We start from the raw sequence: 21204 nt of genomic DNA, 5'->3' as shown, positions 1-21204 counted from the left end.
AAACGAAATAGGTTGTAATTCACTATCAGGTCATGCCACGAACATCAGGGCATGTCCTTCCTTTTACATACAAAGTACCCTGCCCCTAGGCCTACCGTAGGGGTGACTGCTATGTCGAAAAGGGAAGGTTTAAGGACTGGCGAGTGGGTGCACTCGATTAGTCGACACAACAGTCCCAGACTGCGTACGGACTCTGCAGTGGCAGGCCAGAGTTACACTTTCCGGGCTGCATTGGTGGTTGGCACAATTGATGCTGCAAGCCCACCAGCAGCATTTGATTTACAAGCACCGGGCGCAGCCGGTGCACGATACGAGGTCAGTCATGGAGTCACTAATCAAAACATCAATTTAACATAGAGAGCATATGCACTTTAGCACTGATCAGCAGTGGTAAAGTGCCCAGAGTCATAAAAGCAACTAAAACAGGTCAGAGTTCAAGTTCATTGATGACCCTGCAAAAAGGGCCAAGTCCAACAACTATATTTTAAAACTAGTTGTTTTGCATACCACTGTCTAGGCAACCTAGTAGTACGTTAGAATTTAATAATGTTATCCAGTCGGATGAGGAGTGGGTGTTATATTCTGTATAGGTACCCTAATATAGGCCCGGGTAACATCATAACCCTTCACCTATATTTTTCCCTACCTTTCACTACATAGATAACGGGCTTTAGGATTGACCCTTTACCTAGTTACAGTACTGCTCACAGTACCTGGAGTTTTCCCTGAACAATAGCCTCATACATTATGCATGAGGATTCATGAGGATTCTTGGAAACTCAGCTGGCCCTACATCTACTGCATAATAACTATGTACAAGGTTCATCCCCGACGTCATCCCAAGTCCGACAGTGGCACAGCAAGGTAGAACCCCTGGGGAGACCTCTGGGTATAAATACATCGCATCTTGCTGAGATGGAGAGAGGAGATCAGGACTTCCCTGCCGACACACTGACGTGAGACGCTGAGGTTCCTGCATGCAGATACTCCAGCTCGCCGAGGTCTGAACATCCCTTGCGGGGAGTCCAGCTCGAGACCAAGACGAGGACCCCCAGTCTCAGACTTCAGGTAATGGGGTTGACTTTATCCTAGAGGGATTCTTGGCTTTACGCCTACTGACTTGCTAGGTAAACTTAGGTACATCTAGTTAGGGTTGCATCGCACTAGTATGCATTTTACTGTCATGTATTTTATATACTTGCCTGTATTCATGGTTTTGGCAAAATGGTAGAAATCTACATTCCTTTTACCTTTCTAGTGCTTCTAGTAATTTATATATGTTTCTGTCTAATGATTGTTTCAGCACACTTATCTTATAGTAGAATAACGGCTGTTCTATAAATGCTTATCGAAAACGTCCCTACTGTTTATTCTGTGTATCTCTCTGAGACAAAGTGAGCACGAGTGACTGAGCGAAAAGTAGTACACTGTTTCCACAGTCCTGGAGGATCAGGGTTGTCATGTTCGATAGTTGCCAAAAACTATTCTTTCCTTGGTAAAAAAGAGTTTCTAGTGGCACGAGGACCCAGCTGGTACACAGGCTAACATACACGGTGGGGGTGTCTGGAATCAGTCTGGACACAAGGCATACAGTGTATGTTGTCTAAACGTGCAGATCCTATGTAGGTTTTAAGGGAGCTACAAGAGAGTTCTTGATAGAGAGAGATCAGAGTGTTCTCTAGTGGCTGTTTCCACTCATGCTAAAGTAGCACAGAGGATTAAGATGCCTGCTGCAAAGAACATGTCCTTGTGTGTCCAGAGGATTACAGGCAACAATTAAAATGTAAAGGTAACTTTGGTGATTAATACTCCTGCTGGAGAGAGGGATTAGAGTTTAATCTAGTGGCTGTTTCGACTCATGTTAAAGTGACCCAGAAGATTAAGATGCCTGCTGCAAAGAACATTTCCTGCTGCAAAGAACATTTCCTTGTGTGTTAAGACATTTTCAGACGACAATAAAACTGTGAAGGTAACTTTGGCGATTAATGTTCCTGCGAGAAAGAGAAGGAAGTTTTATCTAGTGGCTGTTTCAACTCATACTAAAGTAGCGCAGATGATTAAGATGCCTGCTGCAACAAACATGTCCTGTGTATCTATAGGTTTTTAGGTAACAATAAAAATGTAAAGCTAACTTTGGCGATTAATGTGCCTATGGGAAAGAGAAGGAAGTTTTATCTAGTGGCTGTTTCAACTCATACTACCGTAGCACAGATGATTAAGATGCCTGCTGCAAAGAACATGTCCTGTGTATCTATAGGTTTTTAGGCAACAATAAAAATGTAGAGCTAACTTTGGTGATTAATGTGCCTATGGGAAAGAGAAGGAAGTTTTATCTAGGACTGTTTCCACTCACGCCAAAGTAGCGCAGAGGATTAAGATGGCTGCTGCAAAGAACATGTCTTTCTGTGTTCAGAGGTCTTCAGGCAACAATCAAAATGTAAAGGTAACTTTAGAGATTAATGTCTATGCTGGAGAGAGATGGGAGTTGTATGCAATAATAAAAGCTGTAAAGGTAACTTTGGCAAATGATGTTCCTGCGGGAGAAGGTCGGAGTTTTATCTAGTTGCTGTTTCCACTTCAGCTGAAGTAGCGCAGGATTAAGGGCCATATGTATCAATGTTAGGTTTTGCAATTCTCAAATAGAGAATATTTGAGAATCGCTATTTGAGAATCGCAAAACGCTATGTATGTAGGATTTGCAATACATTTTGCGAATTCTACATATTCCTGAATTGCAAATTGCGATTTGCAATTAAAGAATACCTCCCCATTTATTCCTATGGGCCTAGAGGCCCATAGGAATAAATGGGAAGACATTCTCAATTTGCGATTCCTAATTATAGAATCGCAAATTGAGAATGCTATTTCAAGTGTGCCAGGGTGTCAAAAGGACACCGTGCTGCACTCCTGAAATAAGGCGGTATTAAAGTCTGAGCATACCCTGCCAACTTATGGCTTGAATCCAGTGGCAAAGTGAGCAAGGGACTCACGTCTGAGCATACCCTGCCAACTTATGGCGAACAAAGCTGTATAAAAGGGGGTGGTGATGGACGAAGCATCTGAACCAATCAAACACTCTCACCCAGTCAACAGATCTGGGTTTAATCCATCACCGTTCTTTAGCCCACTCTGCCACCCCAGTTCAGACACGGCCATATGCAAATCAGTCTGGCCCTGTGCCTCATGGGAACAGTCCAGCACAAACTGCCAAGCCATGCCTTCCCTGGACCGGAAACAAGCTTCCTAGGACCGGTTTCTGGCATTCCAGCCGTCTTCAGCCAGGCTTGCTTGAATCCAGTGGCAAAGTGAGCAAGGGACTCACGTCTGAGCATACCCTGCCAACTTATGGCGAACAAAGCGGTATAAAAAGGGGTGGTGATGGACGGAGCATCTGAACCAATCAAACACTCTCACCCAGTCAACAGATCTGGGTTTAATCCATCTCCGTTCTTTAGCCCACTCTGCCACCCCAGTTCCGACATGGCCATATGCAAATCAGACTGACCCTGTGCCTCATGGGAACAGTTCAGCACAAACTGCCAAGCCATGCCTTCCCTGGACCGGAAACAAGCTTCCTAGGGCAGGTTTCTGGCATTCCAGCCGTCTTCAGCCAGGCTTGCTTGAATCCAGTGGCAAAGTGAGCAAGGGACTCGCGTCTGAGCATACCCTGCCAACTTATGGCGAACAAAGCGGTATAAAAGGGGGTGGTGATGGACGGAGCATCTGAACCAATCAAACACTCTCACCCAGTCAACAGATCTGGGTTTAATCCATCACCGTTCTTTAGCCCACTCTGCCACCCCAGTTCAGACATGGCCATATGCAAATCAGTCTGGCCCTGTGCCTCATGGGAACAGTCTAGCACAAACTGCCAAGCCATGCCTTCCCTGGACCAAAAACAAGTTTCCTAGGACCGATTTCTGGCATTCCAGCCGTCTTCAGCCAGGCGTGCTTGAATCCAGTGGCAAAGTGAGCAAGGGACTCACGTCTGAGCATACCCTGCCAATTTATGGCGAACAAAGCGGTATAAAAGGGGTGCTTGTTTCCGGTCCAGGGAAGACATGGCTTGGCAGTTCGGGCTGGACTGTTCTCATGAGGCACAGGGTCAGACTGATTTGCATATGGCCATGTCTGAACTGGGGTGGCAGAGTGAGCTAAAGAATGGTGATGGATTAAACCCAGATCCGTTGACTGGGGGTGAGTGTTTGATTTGCTCAAACGCTCTGTCCATCATCTCCTTTTGTATTGCTTTGTTCGCCCTAAGTTGGCAGGGTATGCTCAGACGTGAGTCCCTTGCTCACTTTGCCACTGGATTCAAGCTAGCCTGGCTGATGACGGCTGCAATACCAGAAACCGGTCCCAAGATGCTTGTTTCCGGTCCAGGGAAGACATGGCTTGGCAGTTCGGGCTGGACTGTTCCCATGAGGCACAGGGTCAGACTGATTTCCATATGGCCATGTCTGAACTGGGGTGGCAGAGTGAGCTAAAGAATGGTGATGGATTAAACCCAGATCCGTTGACTGGGGGTGAGTTTTTGATATGCTCAAACGCTCCGTCCATCATCTCCTTTTGTATCGCTTTGTTTGCCCTAAGTTGGCACCGTATGCTCAGACGTGAGTCCCTTGCTCACTTTGCCACTGGATTCAAGCTAGCCTGGCTGATGACGGCTGCAATACCAGAAACCGGTCCCAGGATGCTTGTTTCCGGTCCAGGGAAGACATGGCTTGGCAGTTCGGGCTGGACTGTTCCCATGAGGCACAGGGTCAGACTGATTTCCATATGGCCATGTCTGAACTGGGGTGGCAGAGTGAGCTAAAGAATGGTGATGGATTAAACCCAGATCCGTTGACTGGGGGTGAGTTTTTGATATGCTCAAACGCTCCGTCCATCATCTCCTTTTGTATCGCTTTGTTTGCCCTAAGTTGGCAGCGTATGCTCAGCCGTGAGTCCCTTGCTCACTTTGCCACTGGATTCAAGCTAGCCTGGCTGATGACGGCTGCAATGCCAGAAACCGGTCCCAGGATGCTTGTTTCCGGTCCAGGGAAGACATGGCTTGGCAGTTCGGGCTGGACTGTTCCCATGAGGCACAGGGTCAGACTGATTTGCATATGGCCATGTCTGAACTGGGGTGGCAGAGTGAGCTAAAGAATGGTGATGGATTAAACCAAGATCCGTTGACTGGGGGCGAGTGTTTGATTTGCTCAAACGCCCCGTCCATCATCTCCTTTTGTATCGCTTTGTTCGCCCTAAGTTGGCAGGGCATGCTCAGACGTGAGTCCCTTGCTCACTTTGCCACTGGATTCAAGCTAGCCTGGCTGATGACGGCTGCAATGCCAGAAACCGGTCCCAGGATGCTTGTTTCCGGTCCAGGGAAGACATGCCTTGGCAGTTCGTGCTCACTTTGCCACTGGATTCAAGCTAGCCTGACTGATGACGGCTGCAATGCCAGAAACCGTTCCCAGGATGCTTGTTTCCGGTCCAGGGAAGACATGGCTTGGCAGTTCGGGCTGGACTGTTCCCATGAGGCACAAGGTCAGACTGATTTGCATATGGCCATGTCTGAACTGGGGTGGCAGAGTGAGCTAAAGAATGATGATGGATTAAACCCAGATCCGTTGACTGGGGTGAGTGTTTGATTTGCTCAAACGCTCCGTCTATCATCTCCGTTTGTATCGCTTTGTTTGCCCTAAGTTGGCACGGTATGCTCAGACGTGAGTCCCTTGCTCACTTTGCCACTGGATTCAAGCTAGCCTGGCTGATGACGGCTGCAATGCCAGAAACCGGTCCCAGGATGCTTGTTTCCGGTCCAGGGAAGACATGCCTTGGCAGTTCGTGCTCACTTTGCCACTGGATTCAAGCTAGCCTGACTGATGACGGCTGCAATGCCAGAAACCGTTCCCAGGATGCTTGTTTCCGGTCCAGGGAAGACATGGCTTGGCAGTTCGGGCAGGACTGTTCCCATGAGGCACAGGGTCAGACTGATTTGCATATGGCCATGTCTGAACTGGGGTGGCAGAGTGAGCTAAAGAATGGTGATGGATTAAACCCAGATCCGTTGACTGGGGGTGAGTTTTTGATATGCTCAAACGCCCCGTCCATCATCTCCTTTTGTATCGCTTTGTTCGCCCTAAGTTGGCAGGGCATGCTCAGACGTGAGTCCCTTGCTCACTTTGCCACTGGATTCAAGCTAGCCTGGCTGATGACGGCTGCAATGCCAGAAACCGGTCCCAGGATGCTTGTTTCCGGTCCAGGGAAGACATGCCTTGGCAGTTTGTGCTCACTTTGCCACTGGATTCAAGCTAGCCTGACTGATGACGGCTGCAATGCCAGAAACCGTTCCCAGGATGCTTGTTTCCGGTCCAGGGAAGACATGGCTTGGCAGTTCGGGCTGGACTGTTCCCATGAGGCACAAGGTCAGACTGATTTGCATATGGCCATGTCTGAACTGGGGTGGCAGAGTGAGCTAAAGAATGATGATGGATTAAACCCAGATCCGTTGACTGGGGTGAGTGTTTGATTTGCTCAAACGCTCCGTCTATCATCTCCGTTTGTATCGCTTTGTTTGCCCTAAGTTGGCACGGTATGCTCAGACGTGAGTCCCTTGCTCACTTTGCCACTGGATTCAAGCTAGCCTGGCTGATGACGGCTGCAATGCCAGAAACCGGTCCCAGGATGCTTGTTTCCAGTCCAGGGAAGACATGGCTTGGCAGTTCGGGCAGGACTGTTCCCATGAGGCACAGGGTCAGACTGATTTGCATATGGCCATGTCTGAACTGGGGTGGCAGAGTGAGCTAAAGAATGGTGATGGATTAAAGCCAGATCCGTTGACTGGGGGTGAGTGTTTGATTTGCTCAAACGCTGTGTCCATCATCTCCTTTTGTATTGCTTTGTTCGCCCTAAGTTGGCAGGGTATGCTCAGACGTGAGTCCCTTGCTCACTTTGCCACTGGATTCAAGCTAGCCTGGCTGATGACTGCTGCAATGCCAGAAACCAGTCCCAGGATGCTTGTTTCCGGTCCAGGGAAGACATGGCTTGGCAGTTCGGGCTGGACTGTTCCCATGAGGCACAGGGTCAGACTGATTTGCATATGGCCATGTCTGAACTGGGGTGGCAGAGTGAGCTAAAGAATGGTGATGGATTAAACCCAGATCCGTTGACTGGGGGTGAGTTTTTGTTTGCTCAAACGCTCCGTCCATCATCTCCTTTTGTATCCCTTTTTTTGCCCTAAGTTGGCAGGGTATGCTCAGACGTGAGTCCCTTGCTCACTTTGCCACTGGATTCAAGCTAGCCTGGCTGATGACGGCTGCAATGCCAGAAACCGGTCCCAGGATGCTTGTTTCCGGTCCAGGGAAGACATGGCTTGGCAGTTCGGGCTGGACTGTTCCCGTGAGGCACAGGGTCAGACTGATTTGCATATGGCCATGTCTGAACTGGGGTGGCAGAGTGAGCTAAAGAATGGTGATGGATTAAAGCCAGATCCGTTGACTGGGGGTGAGTGTTTGATTTGCTCTTCAACGCTCCGTCCATCATCTCCTTTTGTATTGCTTTGTTCGCCCTAAGTTGGCAGGGTATGCTCAGACGTGAGTCCCTTGCTCACTTTGCCACTGGATTCAAGCTAGCCTGGCTGATGACGGCTACAATGCCAGAAACCAGTCGCAGGATGCTTGTTTCCGGTCCAGGGAAGACATGGCTTGGCAGTTCGGGCTGGACTGTTCCCATGAGGCACAGGGTCAGACTGATTTGCATATGGCCATGTCTGAACTGGGGTGGCAGAGTGAGCTAAAGAATGGTGATGGATTAAACCCAGATCCGTTGACTGGGGGCGAGTGTTTGATTTGCTCAAACGCTCCGTCCATCATCTCCTTTTATATCGCTTTGTTCGCCCTAAGTTGGCAGGGCATGCTCAGACGCGAGTCCCTTGCTCACTTTGCCACTGGATTCAAGCTAGCCTGGCTGATGACGGCTGCAATGCCAAAAACCGGTCCCAGGATGCTTGTTTCCGGTCCAGGGAAGACATGGCTTGGCAGTTCGGGCTGGACTGTTCCCATGAGGCACAAGGTCAGACTGATTTGCATATGGCCATGTCTGAACTGGGGTGGCAGAGTGAGCTAAAGAATGGTGATGGATTAAACCCAGATCCGTTGACTGGGGGTGAGTGTTTGATTTGCTCAAACGCTCCGTCCATCATCTCCTTTTGTATCGCTTTGTTCACTCCTGAAATAAGCATGGGTGCACATATGGCGAACATACATGCCCTAAGGTCATGTGTGTGCGCCACATGCCACTTTGAAAAATCCGAACACAAACGCTGAAATTCTGTGTGTCCTTGTGTGTTCAGAGGTTTGCAGGCAATAATAAAAATATAAATGTAACTGGCTATTAATGTTCCTGCTAGAGAGAGATGTGATGTTTATCTAGTGGCTGTTTCCACTCATGCTAAAGTAGCGCAAAAGATGAAGATGCCTCTGGCAAAGAACATGTCCTAGTGTGTATGTAGGTTTTTAGGCAACAATAAAAATGTGAAGGTAAATATGGCGATTAATGTTCCTGCTGAAGAGAGATCAAAGTTTTATCTAGTGGCTGCTACCATTCATGATAAAGTCGCACAGAGGATTAAGATGCCTGCTGCAAAGAACATGTCCTTGTGTTTTCAGTGGTTTTCAGGCAACAATAAAAATGTAAAGGTAACTTTGGCGATTAATATTCCTGCTGGAGAGTGATGGGAGTTTTATCTAGTTGTTGTTTCCACTCATGTTAAAGGAGTACAGAAGATTAAGGTGCCTGCTGCAAAGAACATGTCCTTGTGTGTCTGTAAGTTTTTAGGCAACAATAAAAATGTAAAGGTGACTTTGGTGATTAATGTTCCTGCAGGAGACAGATCGAAGCTTTATCTGGAGGCTGTTTCCACTCATGTTAAAGGAGTACAGAAGATTAAGATGGCTGCTGCAAAGAACATGTTCTTGTGTGTTCAGAGGTTTTCAGGCGACAATAAAAATGTAAAAGTAACCTCGGCTATTAATGTTTCTGTGGGAGAGAGATAAACGTTTTCTAGTGGCTGTTTCCACTCATGATAAAGTAGCTCAGAGGACTCAGATGCCTGCTGCAAAGAGCATGTCCTTGTGTGTTCAGGGGTTTTCAGGCGACAATGAAAATGTAAAGTTAGCCTTGGTAAATAATGTCTGTGGGAGAGAGATCAGAGTGTGTTCTAGTGGCTGTTTCCATTCATTCTAAAGTAGTGCAGAGGATTAAGATGTACGTTTGCTGCAAAGAACATGTCCTTGTGTGCTCAGAGGTTTTCAGGCGACAATAAAAATGTAAAGGTAACTTTAGCGATTTTTGTTGTAAAGATGCATATGCCACCCACATGCATCCCACCAACACACACCGTATAACACCACACCACACCATGCCACTGCCCCACGTCACTGCACTAGACACCAGGTTTGCAGTGCGGAGCAGAGCAGCCACACTGCTCTACAACATACCTTTGAAACTTTGCCAAAGACAATAGCTCTGGCTAAATATTTATAAGGTTTCAAAGGCGAGACATACTGGCTATGCCAATGCTTGTTTAATTCTGCAGAGACTTTATCATATGTTACATGATGTTTGGTGCATGATTCACACGGCAACTATTGTCTGCCCTTGTTTTAAAAATGTACAAGGAAAAGAGACACATAGTTTCACGTAAGGCTTCTGGTTGTCATGGAAACAGGTGAGAGGGTCATTGAAGAAGATTCTTTGGAATGTTGGGGTTTAAACCGTGGATGACAGTTGAGGGGTGTGGGGGGCTCACACCAGCCTCAGCGCCGCTTCAAAGAGACCGAGGAGACCTGGACCAAGACAGAAGTACGGGAAGAGCCTCTCTGTGAAGGGGACCTGCGGGAAGGAGTAGAGAAGCTCCCAGGAGTCAGCATTGAACACGGACAGCCGCCCCCCCTCGTAGTCCAGATACACCCCCAGCTTCAGGGGCTTCTCACGAGGGGACATAGTGGTCTCAGGGGAGGTGAGAGCAGAGTACTGACCCACCGCCCCCCGCACAGCCCAGAGTCCCCCCTCAGGTGACCATGAGAAGACTCCCTTCCTGTTCACAGACTCTGCTGCGACCCCCACATGCCACCCATCCCACTCCCGCAGCAGCTGCACCTCCCAGTAATGTCTGCCAGAGGTGAACCCCTCCCTCCCCAGCACACAGGGGTTGTGAGTGAATCTCTTGGGGGTGTCCGGCAGGGGCTTTGCTATGCGTGCCCTTCTCACATGTCTCCCCCCCTCAGACAGGAGGAGCCCAGGAGCAGCCGTGTCAGGATCCAGAGTCACCATCACTGCAGAGAAGAGATTCACAATTAGAGATTTAATGACAAAAAGAAAGGCTGTAATTACTGCTTCTGTTTTACATATGATTAATTTACACCACATCTGGAAGGAGCACGCCAGAATATCTCACTGAACTCCAACGCCCTTTAGAAACACTACAGGGGCTGAGCCAGAATATCTCTCTGAAGTCCAACACCCTGTCAAAAGCCACAGTCCAAAGAGTCCTATTTCCTAATTTGAAAAAAAAATTGAAGTTTCTTCCCAACTGGTATTCCAAGTGACACAGTATTACCACATACAGTATTACTACATACACTATTACCACATGCAGTATTATCACATGCAGTATTATCACATGAAGTATTACCCAATACATGATTACCACATGCAGTATTACCACATGCAGGATTATCACTTGCAGAATTACCACATGCACTATTATCACATGCAGTAATACCACACACATGATTATCGTATGCACTATTACCACATGCAGTATTACCACATGCAGGATTATCACATGCTGTATTACCACATGCAGTATTACCACATGCAATATTACCACGTACAGGATTACCATATGCAGGATTATCACATGCAGTATTACCACATGCTGTATTACCACATGCAGTATTGCCACATGCATTATTACCACCTGCAATATTACCATGTACAGGATTACCATATGCAGGATTATCACATGCAGTATTACCACATGCAGGATTACCACATGCAATATTACCACGTACAGGATTACCATATGCAGGATTATCACATGCAGTATTACCACATGCAGTATTACCACATGCAATATTACCACGTACAGGATTACCATATGCAGGATTATCACATTCAGTATTACCGCATGCTGTATTACCACATGCAGGATTACCACATGCAGTATTACCACATGCAGTATTACCACGTACAGGATTACCACATGCAGTATTACCACATGCAGTATTGTCATGTGGAGCATAACCACATGCAGTATTACCACATGCAGTATTACAACATGCAGTTCCACTCAACCACATATTACAGGGGAAACATTCCACTTTGGCCGAAATTACAGAAATAGTAGCAAGAAAATGACATTGCGTTCAGGAATTATCTGCGGAAATCAGTGCAGCAGTAATCTACTGTTGTCTTGTGTTGTGTGTGTGCGTGCATGGCATGAGAGCATATGTGCGTGATGCGACAGGCCAAACTGTGTGTGCATCGTGTGAGTGTAGACTGAGGGAAGATCTTATCAACTGTGTGTGTGTAATAGGTCAGTGTAGGTGCATGCGCTAGGTTAGTGTAGAGATGTGTGCTAGGTCAGTGTAGGTGCATGCACTAGGTTACTGTAGTTGTATGCACTAGGTCAGTGTAGGTTTATGCACTAGGCCAGGGTAGATGCTTGTGCTAGGTTAGTGTGAGTGCATGCATTAAGTAAGTTCAGGTGCATGCCCTAGCTCACTGTAGATGCATGCGTTGGGTCCGTGTAGATGCATGTGCTAGGTCCCTGTTGGTGCTAAAACTCTGGAAAATAGAATGTGTTGTGTGGTAAATACAAAATTCTGAGGTAATTTTCCATTCGATTGTCCCAGAATACTGCAGTAACTGAGTTACTCGCAGTTGTCAAGCCTAGCAGTATCATAACAGTATCATCGTTCGACACGGTCTCCCACCAGATCCTGCTCAGGAGATTGGAGGAGATTGGACTCAGAGAACCTGCTCTTCAGTGGATGACAAGCTTCCTGTCCTCCAGTTCTCAGACCATCAATTCAGGCCCTTTTTGGTAAAAGACAATGGAACTGACCAACGGAGTTCCCCAGGGCTCATGTTTAAGCCCCACCTTATTCAACATCTATGTTGCTCCCTTGGCCAACCCCTCCGGACCTGTGGCTTTACGTCTATTTCATCTGCATTGTTGACAACACTCAGCTCCTCTTCTTATTTAATAAATCCACCACCTTTGTTCAGGGAAGACGGAGATTATGCTCTGCGGAGAGGCATCTATGCTGTGGACACCAGACTGGTGGCCGGTAGCACTCAGCACCCCCCCTGCCCCCAAGGCCCTTGTTAAAAACCTGGGCATTCACCTAGACCGGGCCTTGACCGTGAAGGAGTGTTCCGCTTATACTGCCGACTCCTGCTTCTACGTGCTGGGTTTGTTACGGTGAGTTTGTCCTTTCATCCCACATTCCATTCGCAAAACCCTCATTCAGACAATGGTAGTGAGCCGCTTAGACTATTTCAATGCTCGCCTGGCCTCAGCCAATGAGTCCTCGCTTAGCAGATTGTAGGTGGTTCAGAAAACCGCAGCACCCCTTGTCTCGAATGCCCCCCAGAAAACTGTCTCCCTTCCTCTCCTTCAACAGCTTCATTGGCTTCCAGTGCGCAAGCAGGTTTAATTCTAAATCTGCTGCACCGTCCACAAGGCCTTGTATAGCAATGGCCACCTCTACATCTCCAAGAAACGTAATCATTATGTCCCTTCTAGGACCCTCTGGTCAAGAATCAAATCGCTTCTCTTGGTCCCATGGATCAGGAAGTCAAGGTTAGGTGGGACATCCTTTTCCTACCTCGCTCCCCTTTATCGGAATCAACTCCCTATTTACCTGAGACAATGTCCTGACTATCTCCGACTTATAAAGCTTCTTAAGACTGCTCTGTTCTAATAATGCTCGTCAGCCTGTCCAGCAGCACGGTTCAAAGCACAGAGATACCCCTTCGGGGGTGATTCAGGCACTATATAAAACCCATAAATAAATAAACTAATTAATGTGAGGTGTGAAATTACCGCATCTGAATTTCCGATAAACTTAGCATGAATGTCCTAGGGACAAATGTTTTAAACAAAGGAAATGCGGCAGTACGTATCCAGAATAGAGATAAGTATAAATCTAGAAAAATCTTGAAAAGACAAAGTTTAGGGACAAATCAAGTAACTGTACCCTGACGTGAGTGCACGTTACCACTAAATGCCATACCATACCACACCATACCACACCATATCGCCATTCCATTCCATCCATTACGACCATACCAAACCATCCCATACGACTATAGCATATTATACAATGATCTCACCCTATAGTACACCCACCATACCATCATAACATTCCATACCATACCAGTCCACACCATCACAACCAATCCAATCCATCCTACCATAACATCCCATACATACCATACCATTTTGTAGCACATCACATCACATCACGCCATAGCACACACCATACTATAGCATACCATAACGCCATCCCATTCCATCCATTACCACCATACCAAACCATCCCATACCACTATACCATATTATACAATGATCTCACCCTATAGTACACCCACCATACCATTATAACATTCCATACCATACCAGTCCACACCACCCCATCTAATCCATCCCCATCCCACCATAACATCCCATAACATACTATAATACCATAACATTCCATAGCACACCACACCATACCATAGCATGCCACACCATACCAGAGCACACCACACCCTACCACACCACCCCATACCATAGCCCACCACACCACCCCATGCCACAGCCCACCACACCATACTATACCATAGCCCACCACACCATACCACACCACACCATACCACACCACACACCACACCATACCACACCATAGTACACCACACCATAGCATACCATAACGCCATCCCATGCCATGCATTACCACCATATCAAACCACCCCATACCACTATACCGTATTATACCATGATCTCACCCTATAGTACACCCACCATACCATCATAACATTCCATACCATACCAGTCCACACTATCCTATCTGATCCCATCCCACCATAACATCCCATAACATACCATACATACCATACCATTCAATAGCACACCACACCATACCATAGCATACCACACCACACCATACCATACCACACCACACCATATCATTTTCATGAACAGTAATATTCAGAGCTAATTATCGCAATTATATTTACCTTTATAACTCTTCACCACCTCTGGGCTCTGAATCTTCACATTATTACACCTGTAAAAACACACACATCATCTTTGTATTAAAGAGCAATGATAGCTACAGGAACAAAGAAAGAACATCATATAAGACCTGTATTTGAAATAAGATTCAGTATTAAGAGCAGCACCTGCGGACTAGAGCTCAGTGTGAGTTACTGTTCATACACTACAGTCAAAGCTCTAACGATATCCAAAAGTACCTTCAATATCTTATGATAGGAAGTGGGTGTTCGAAGGCAGATAGCTCAGTGAGACCAGTGCGCTTCTTGTGAGGCCACGGAGTGCTTTAGCGTGGGTCTTCTAGGAACATCCGTTGGATCAGTGAAAGGGGGGCTGACTAACAGGTTGCAACGGCTCCTGGTGGAGTCTCGTGTATATACTTACAAATTCACAGAAAAAAACCATAGGTTTCAGGCACTTTATAGTTAGTTGGACAGTTCATTCATACAAAACTATAGAAATTCCGGTGTTATAGTTAGTTCAGCTAACTATACCTCGCGCCCCTGCAATGCACTGCTGATGACATCACATATTACATCATTCATGACATGGTCAGTTACATCATTGATGACATCACTGATGACATCTCAAATGATATCACTGATGTGATCCATGTGAAAATCTGATACATCTCCAAACACCCTAATGGAACCTTTCATACACCCACTCTAAAATATACACTACCATTTTCGAAACCGTACACACACCAATACCTGTTACTACATACACACTGACTGATTTACAGGTCTACACACACATCCAGTCATTCACCTATACAGTCACTCATACATGCAGTCACTCATCAATACAATACTATGATACGCACTCATACAGCTACACAGACGCTCACACATCACCACTCATCCAGAGTTACTCACACATCTAGTCAGTCATGCAAAGAATCAATCACACTCCCATTTACTCACCTTAAATTAAATACACACCAACTCACTTATTCCTACAGAAACTAATCCATACTTACTCTCTTCTACAATCACTCATACAAGTACACATTCATCCATAAAGCCCCTGTCACAATCACTTACTCTCACATATACTTATTTAACTCCTTCGCTGCTCATGACGAGCTCAGCTCGTCATGCAGTACACTGGTCGTGTGCTTATGACGAGCTGAGCTTGTCATGAACAATGGGGATCATGCATATGCAGCACAGGAGGGGAATTGCCTTAGCAGTCATGTGGTTAAACACACCATTACTGAAATATACTGTCTTTTAAATATATAGTTACTTGCACATTTACCACTAAGATATCCATTCACTCACCAACACACCAACAAGCTCACTCACCCACCCATACAGCTGTTTCCTTATACAGTCTTGAACCCATACACCCAGTAAATTAACCACTCACACATCTCTACAGAGTCACACACTTCCCACCCACACATACACTGAGGCACCCATACAAATACTCAGGTAACCAAACAATAACTGATATAAACATTCATGTAGCCACTTACCGACGCATGCACACACTTACACACCAAGTAACACACTGATACAAAGATTCACACAGTTTAGTCACTAACCCATGTATTCAGTAACACATGTTTAATCACTCACTCAAAGTCACTCGCACACCCACAAAATCATCCATACAGACACTCATACCCCATTCATTTTTCAATACACCTTGGAATTTATATATATAAAGCATATTTAAACTTTACAGAAGCGCACAGTCACTGGATGATGTCATCAGTGATGTCACCAGCCATGTCATGAATGATGTAACATGTGATGTCATCTGCAGTGCATTGTGGGGGCGCGAGTTATAGTTAGCTGAACTAACTATAACGCCGGAATTTATATGGTTTTGTAGGAATGAAATGTCCAACTAACTATAACGTGTCTGAAACCTATGGTTTTTGAAATGCTAATTTCTAACTCCTGTTACACATGTTAAGGCACCTCGGGGGCGTGCGTCCCGTACAGAAGCATGAAGTCACGAGAACTCACCATCAAGTGAAAGCGACATGAAGTGCACTCGCCAGCGTGAAACACAGCGCCGAGGGACGGTTCTGTGCTGCAGATACTAACAGTAGCGATAACATAATCTGTGTATAGTAGCTGTGTTTACATCTGTATAGCGCTTCTTAAGCTTGACAACACTCTGAAGCACTTCGAGAAGGGGTAACACGCTACTCCAGTATTCACCCGGATGGAAATGTGTAGGTGGCCTTGTGTGTGAGGATCTGAGTGTGCTGGTAGAATGCAATAACAACAACACCACAACCGTCAACGACAATCAACACCACAACCGACGATAACAACAACACCTCAACCGACGACAACAATAACAACAACAACTACATTACGAATAATGATGATAATAAAAAATAAGAGCAGGGGCTCAATTAAATGAAGCGCGGGAGCCCACCCTTCATTTTTTTAAAATTTCGGCGGGATTCACGGACCCAGTACGAATTTCGCCAAAATAAAAAATAAATGCTTTTTTGGGCCCTGGGGGTCCTTGTGGGACCCCCTGAGCAGGCCTAGGGGGTCAGGGTGTTTCTATCCTGCCCCCTTTTCTTCTTTCTCACCTTTGCTTCCCTGTTTTCTTGTGACTCAGTTCTATCGAGTCACAAGATGACTGCCAACACTTCCTGGTTTGGAGTGTTGAAAGCCAATTAGAATAAAGCTCGTGATCGGGAGGGTCTGCAGATCCACAGTGCCTCTAGATATCAAAACTTTTATTTTTTTATTGTCTCAGAAACTAGTGAACGGATTTACACCATTTAAAAAAAAGGACACATTCTGAGCCAAGCACTACCTTTTTGCCGAATTTGGTGTAATTCCGTTCAGCAGTTCGAGCTGTAGCCATGTCTAAAGTTTCCTATGGGAAACTGATTTTCCACCCTCTACTTTTTGAATTGCGTAGGAACTACTGAAAGGATTTACACCATTTAACAAAAAGGACTCTTTCTGAACCAAGGGCTACCTTTTTGCAAAATTTGGTGTAATTCCGTTCAGCAGTTCGAGCTGTAGCCGTGTCCAAAGTTTCCTATGGAAAATAAGATGGAGAAAACATGTTTTGGGACCCCCCTTTTTTCTTGGTCCCCGCTTGGCGAATCACCCCGAAACTTTCAAGACAGGAGCTGAACAGAGCGCCACACTAGTTTTTAAAATTTCGCGAAGATTTGTCAACCGTCTCAAAAAATATTGGGAAAAGAAAAAACGCTTTTCTATGGAAACTAGGTCCTAACTATAACTATCTACTGGCGACCACAGGTAGATAATAAATACCTTCTTACCTGAGGTCCACATGTATTCCTGCCCGTGCCCACAACACAACATTCTCGCATCCAATCCCTGCCAGTGTAAACCATGTCATCATTCTCTACAGCAAAGACATTGAAGAGCCTTAGTGGGTTATAAAAGGAAGATTTGAACCCAGACCGCTTAGTAATGAAAAACTGGTTGCAAAACAAAAACGCCCACGTCTTACGGAACAGCAGATTTTAGGCCGTACGGGAAGGATCACAGACAGAGAGATAAGGGAACAGGTTAGGAGGCTCAGTCACGGGAAAGCAGCAGGCCCAGAGGGGATCACAGAAGGAGAGATACGGAGACAGGTTAGGAGGCTCAGTAAAGGGAAAGCAGCAGGCCCAGATGGGATCCCATCTGAATTCTATACAAATTGTTAAACTCTTTGGTCTCTTTCTGGGTATCTTATTTTAATAAGATCTCTCTGAAGGCTGTTCGATTTCACTTTCCTAATATGAGGCAACTGTAGTTATGATCCTTAAACTGGGTAAAGATGCTAGGTTAGCAGATTCCTATAGACCTATATCTTAGTTGAACTGTGTTTACAAAATGATCACAGGAATCTTGGCTAAGAGGTTATCAGGTGTCCTTCCAAAATTGATCCATTTCGATCAAAAGTGTTTTGTGCCTGGAAGGATGCTGTATGAATTAACCCATTGACATATCGGTGAAAATGATATGGCCGAGGCCTCTAATCCCCTGTTGACAATGCAAGAATTGATGCTGCTAAAGAATTTCATAGCGTTAATTGGTTCTATCTTTGAGAGGTATTGCAGAGTTATGGTTTCAGCAGCAATGTTACCAGAGTTGTGCAAATGCTACACAAGGTGCTGGCAGCTAAGATTTTGGATGGCGAACTTACAGCTTTGTTTCAGTTATCCAGGGGAACTAGGCAGCGGTGTCCTTTGTCGCCAATTCTATTCTGTGTATATATAGAGACCTTTTCCCAGATGATTCAGCAGGATTAGACCATTCTTTCCTTCAAAACTGTAGGGTTGCTAACCAGAATAGCACTGTCTGCTGATGACATAGTTCTGTATACATCGAACCCAGAGCTCTCGGTTCCACAGCTTGAGATGCATGCCAGAGATTTTGTGAGTCTGTCAGGATATCTATTCAACAAGAGGAATAAGAGATTATGACATGGGCTAAAGAGAAGTTAGGGCTTCAAAACAGATTAGGAATCTAGGGATCATCGTAACTCAATAGTTTGGAGGAAATACCGAGAGTAAACTTAACTAAGGCATCCCATTGTTAATTAGGAAAAAATCGATGATGATATGACAAATGATACATTCATTTATGTGAACAAGATCTCGTCCTTATTCACAAATTCACCCGTTGTGAACGTCACATCAACCCCGACTCTTAAATACTTAGCCTGGCAAGCAATGAGACCGAGGCCCAAGGATACTGACTGACAGGCCACAGGTGGGGTGGCACGTAGCCGGCAGACAAATGCATGGACGGGAAACTCGAGATCAATCCTACAGATTAGTGAAGAGACACTACAATGGTTAAGGGAAATTGGCCCCAATAAAGCACGCATGGCTGGAGGGGGTACGCGCACTCCAAAAACAGCATTAAGTCAGATGCCACGTGAGTTAGGAACATAGAGCATATCCGATCACAGCACACGCAGTGATCACGTGCTCCCCATGCCAAACATCTGGACACTTTAACCACTTGCAGCATTTTGTCCATGCAAGGTCGAGGCCCACCTGGATAATCCATTAAAATGAATTTATGACTCTAGAGGCAGCAACTTACATTCCTCACCATACAACTATTGCCAGAAGAATTGTATTGTCTATAATGAACTGTATATAAGAACGCTACAGATCGATTGTAATTTGAGACAGTCCTCAGACCCTTTGCCTGTACTGTTCTCCCGGCCTCTATGTTTAATTAAAAGAACTGTTCATATTTTGCCAAACGTCTCTTGTCTCTTGTTTTTCAAAGGTATTTCATCTTCAAGCAACACCGTGATATAGATGCTCTCCTTAAAAGATGGTGGCAAAATCTACCGATCGGTATCTGTGGGAGGGTGAACTTCATTAAGCTGCTGGATCTTCCCAAGGTGATCTTCTTGTTTCACACTAAACCACTTCCTTTCCCCAACAAGCTTTTGCAGAAATGCAAGGAAATGGTCAGCAGCTTTATATGGGCGTCCAGGGGAGCAGGGGAGCTTGGATGTCATAAAAGAAGGAGGAGACTGAAGCAAGGGAGGGTCGGCAGCTTTATATGGGCGTCCAGGGGAGCCAGGATCTCACAAAAGAAGCTCAGGAGGAGACTGAAGCAAGGAAGGGTCGGCAGCTTCATATGGGCATCCAGGGGAGCCAGGATCTCATGAAAAAAGCTCCGAGGGCGACTGACGCAAGGGGGCCTGGCTCTTCTGGATTTTCACGCCTATTGTTAGGTTTTCCAGTTCTAGAATTCCCCGCTCTTGGCTGGTGAGCTAGTTCATTCTTACATGGGTCAATTGTATAGAGCTATGTTGAAGCATTTAGGCCTGAAAACGTTTTTTGTTTAAGTTTGGGGGACCCAAAGTTTTTAAAAAAGGTAGGCTAAAGGTACTCTTAACAGCCCTGAAGGTGTGGGAATCCTTAAGGAAAATTTTTATTGGGATAGATTACTATGAAGACTTGGCACCAATTTAGGGCTCTCCTGGAACCCCCACGTGACTTAAAGATAAACTTAGTTCCCCTCCCCAGCATGGAAACCTTTCCACCTGGGGTGCCACTCACAATCTACCCAAGGGCTGAAATGTGTGAAAGGGGCCTGAGTGTGGTGGATACGGTACATATTGTGTCCCTATTCGCAGACAACGCGTTGATCTATGCGATGAACCCGGAGTAAATGGTGCCTTGCCTCCATTGGCTGCTGACGCAGATTGAAGACGTTTCAGGGATCTGTGTAAATAAACGAAAGACAGTGTTCTTCCCCTTGGCGGTGTTAGCTGACAAACTCCAGCAGGTGGGACTGAAGTGGGAGACAATGAGCTTTCATTATGTGGGAATGCAAGTGACTCAAGAACAAGAACAGCAATATGATTTGAATATTGGCAGAATAAGGACCGGACTCACTGCCTCAGTACAATTTTGGACTACTCTCCCACTGCCAGTTACGGACAGAGTGTCGTTGAGTAATATAGTATAACTGCTACGCTGCCTATGTACCCTGCAGAATTCATTCTGGGAATTACCACCCTCGCTGTTTCAGTGTATCGATAGCCTATTGGTGACCCTCGTATAGGCAAGTAAGAGAAGTAGAGTTTGTTTGAAATCCTTAAATTGAACCCCAGCCAGGGAGGCCTTGGTCTTCAGGACCTTAAATAATACCATCTGGCCGGCCGATCGCAATGTGGTGCAAAGAAGCCCCAACTGGGAAAAGATACTCCTATCAGGCTCCGTTGAAGTAGCTGACCTCTCTGAGGAATATATGAATATATGACGTACAACGCATACCATTACAACGCATACTTTTATTGCAACAGTATGGAAAGTGCTGGATATTGGAGGGGTAAAAATTACTGTTCCCACACCAGTGAGTGCAACAGTAGGGGAATGTTTGTGATAGCGGAGGGTTAAAAATTACTAT

General features: G+C 45.8%; 1 protein-coding gene across 1 annotated transcript in view; it reads right to left on the bottom strand.

Moving 5' to 3' along the window:
* Nucleotides 1-9559: 9559 nt before the first annotated feature.
* Nucleotides 9560-21204, bottom strand: part of LOC144754114 (E3 ubiquitin-protein ligase TRIM11-like) — a 129185-nt gene continuing 117540 nt past the window's right edge. Inside the window, exons 5-6 of the mRNA XM_078641680.1 lie at nucleotides 14278-14327; nucleotides 9560-10322 (exon numbers count right to left, since the gene is read on the bottom strand). Coding sequence (XP_078497806.1) covers nucleotides 9793-10322; nucleotides 14278-14327 — 580 coding nt within the window. The 3' untranslated portion in view covers nucleotides 9560-9792. The remainder of the gene's footprint in view (nucleotides 10323-14277; nucleotides 14328-21204) is intronic.

This window comes from Lissotriton helveticus, chromosome 5_1, assembly GCF_964261635.1.
Source record: "Lissotriton helveticus chromosome 5_1, aLisHel1.1, whole genome shotgun sequence".
In the NCBI taxonomy this organism is placed as follows: domain Eukaryota; kingdom Metazoa; phylum Chordata; class Amphibia; order Caudata; family Salamandridae; genus Lissotriton; species Lissotriton helveticus.
The sequence above is the reverse complement of the archived record's forward strand: the minus strand, read 5'-3'. Positions and strand labels throughout refer to the sequence as shown.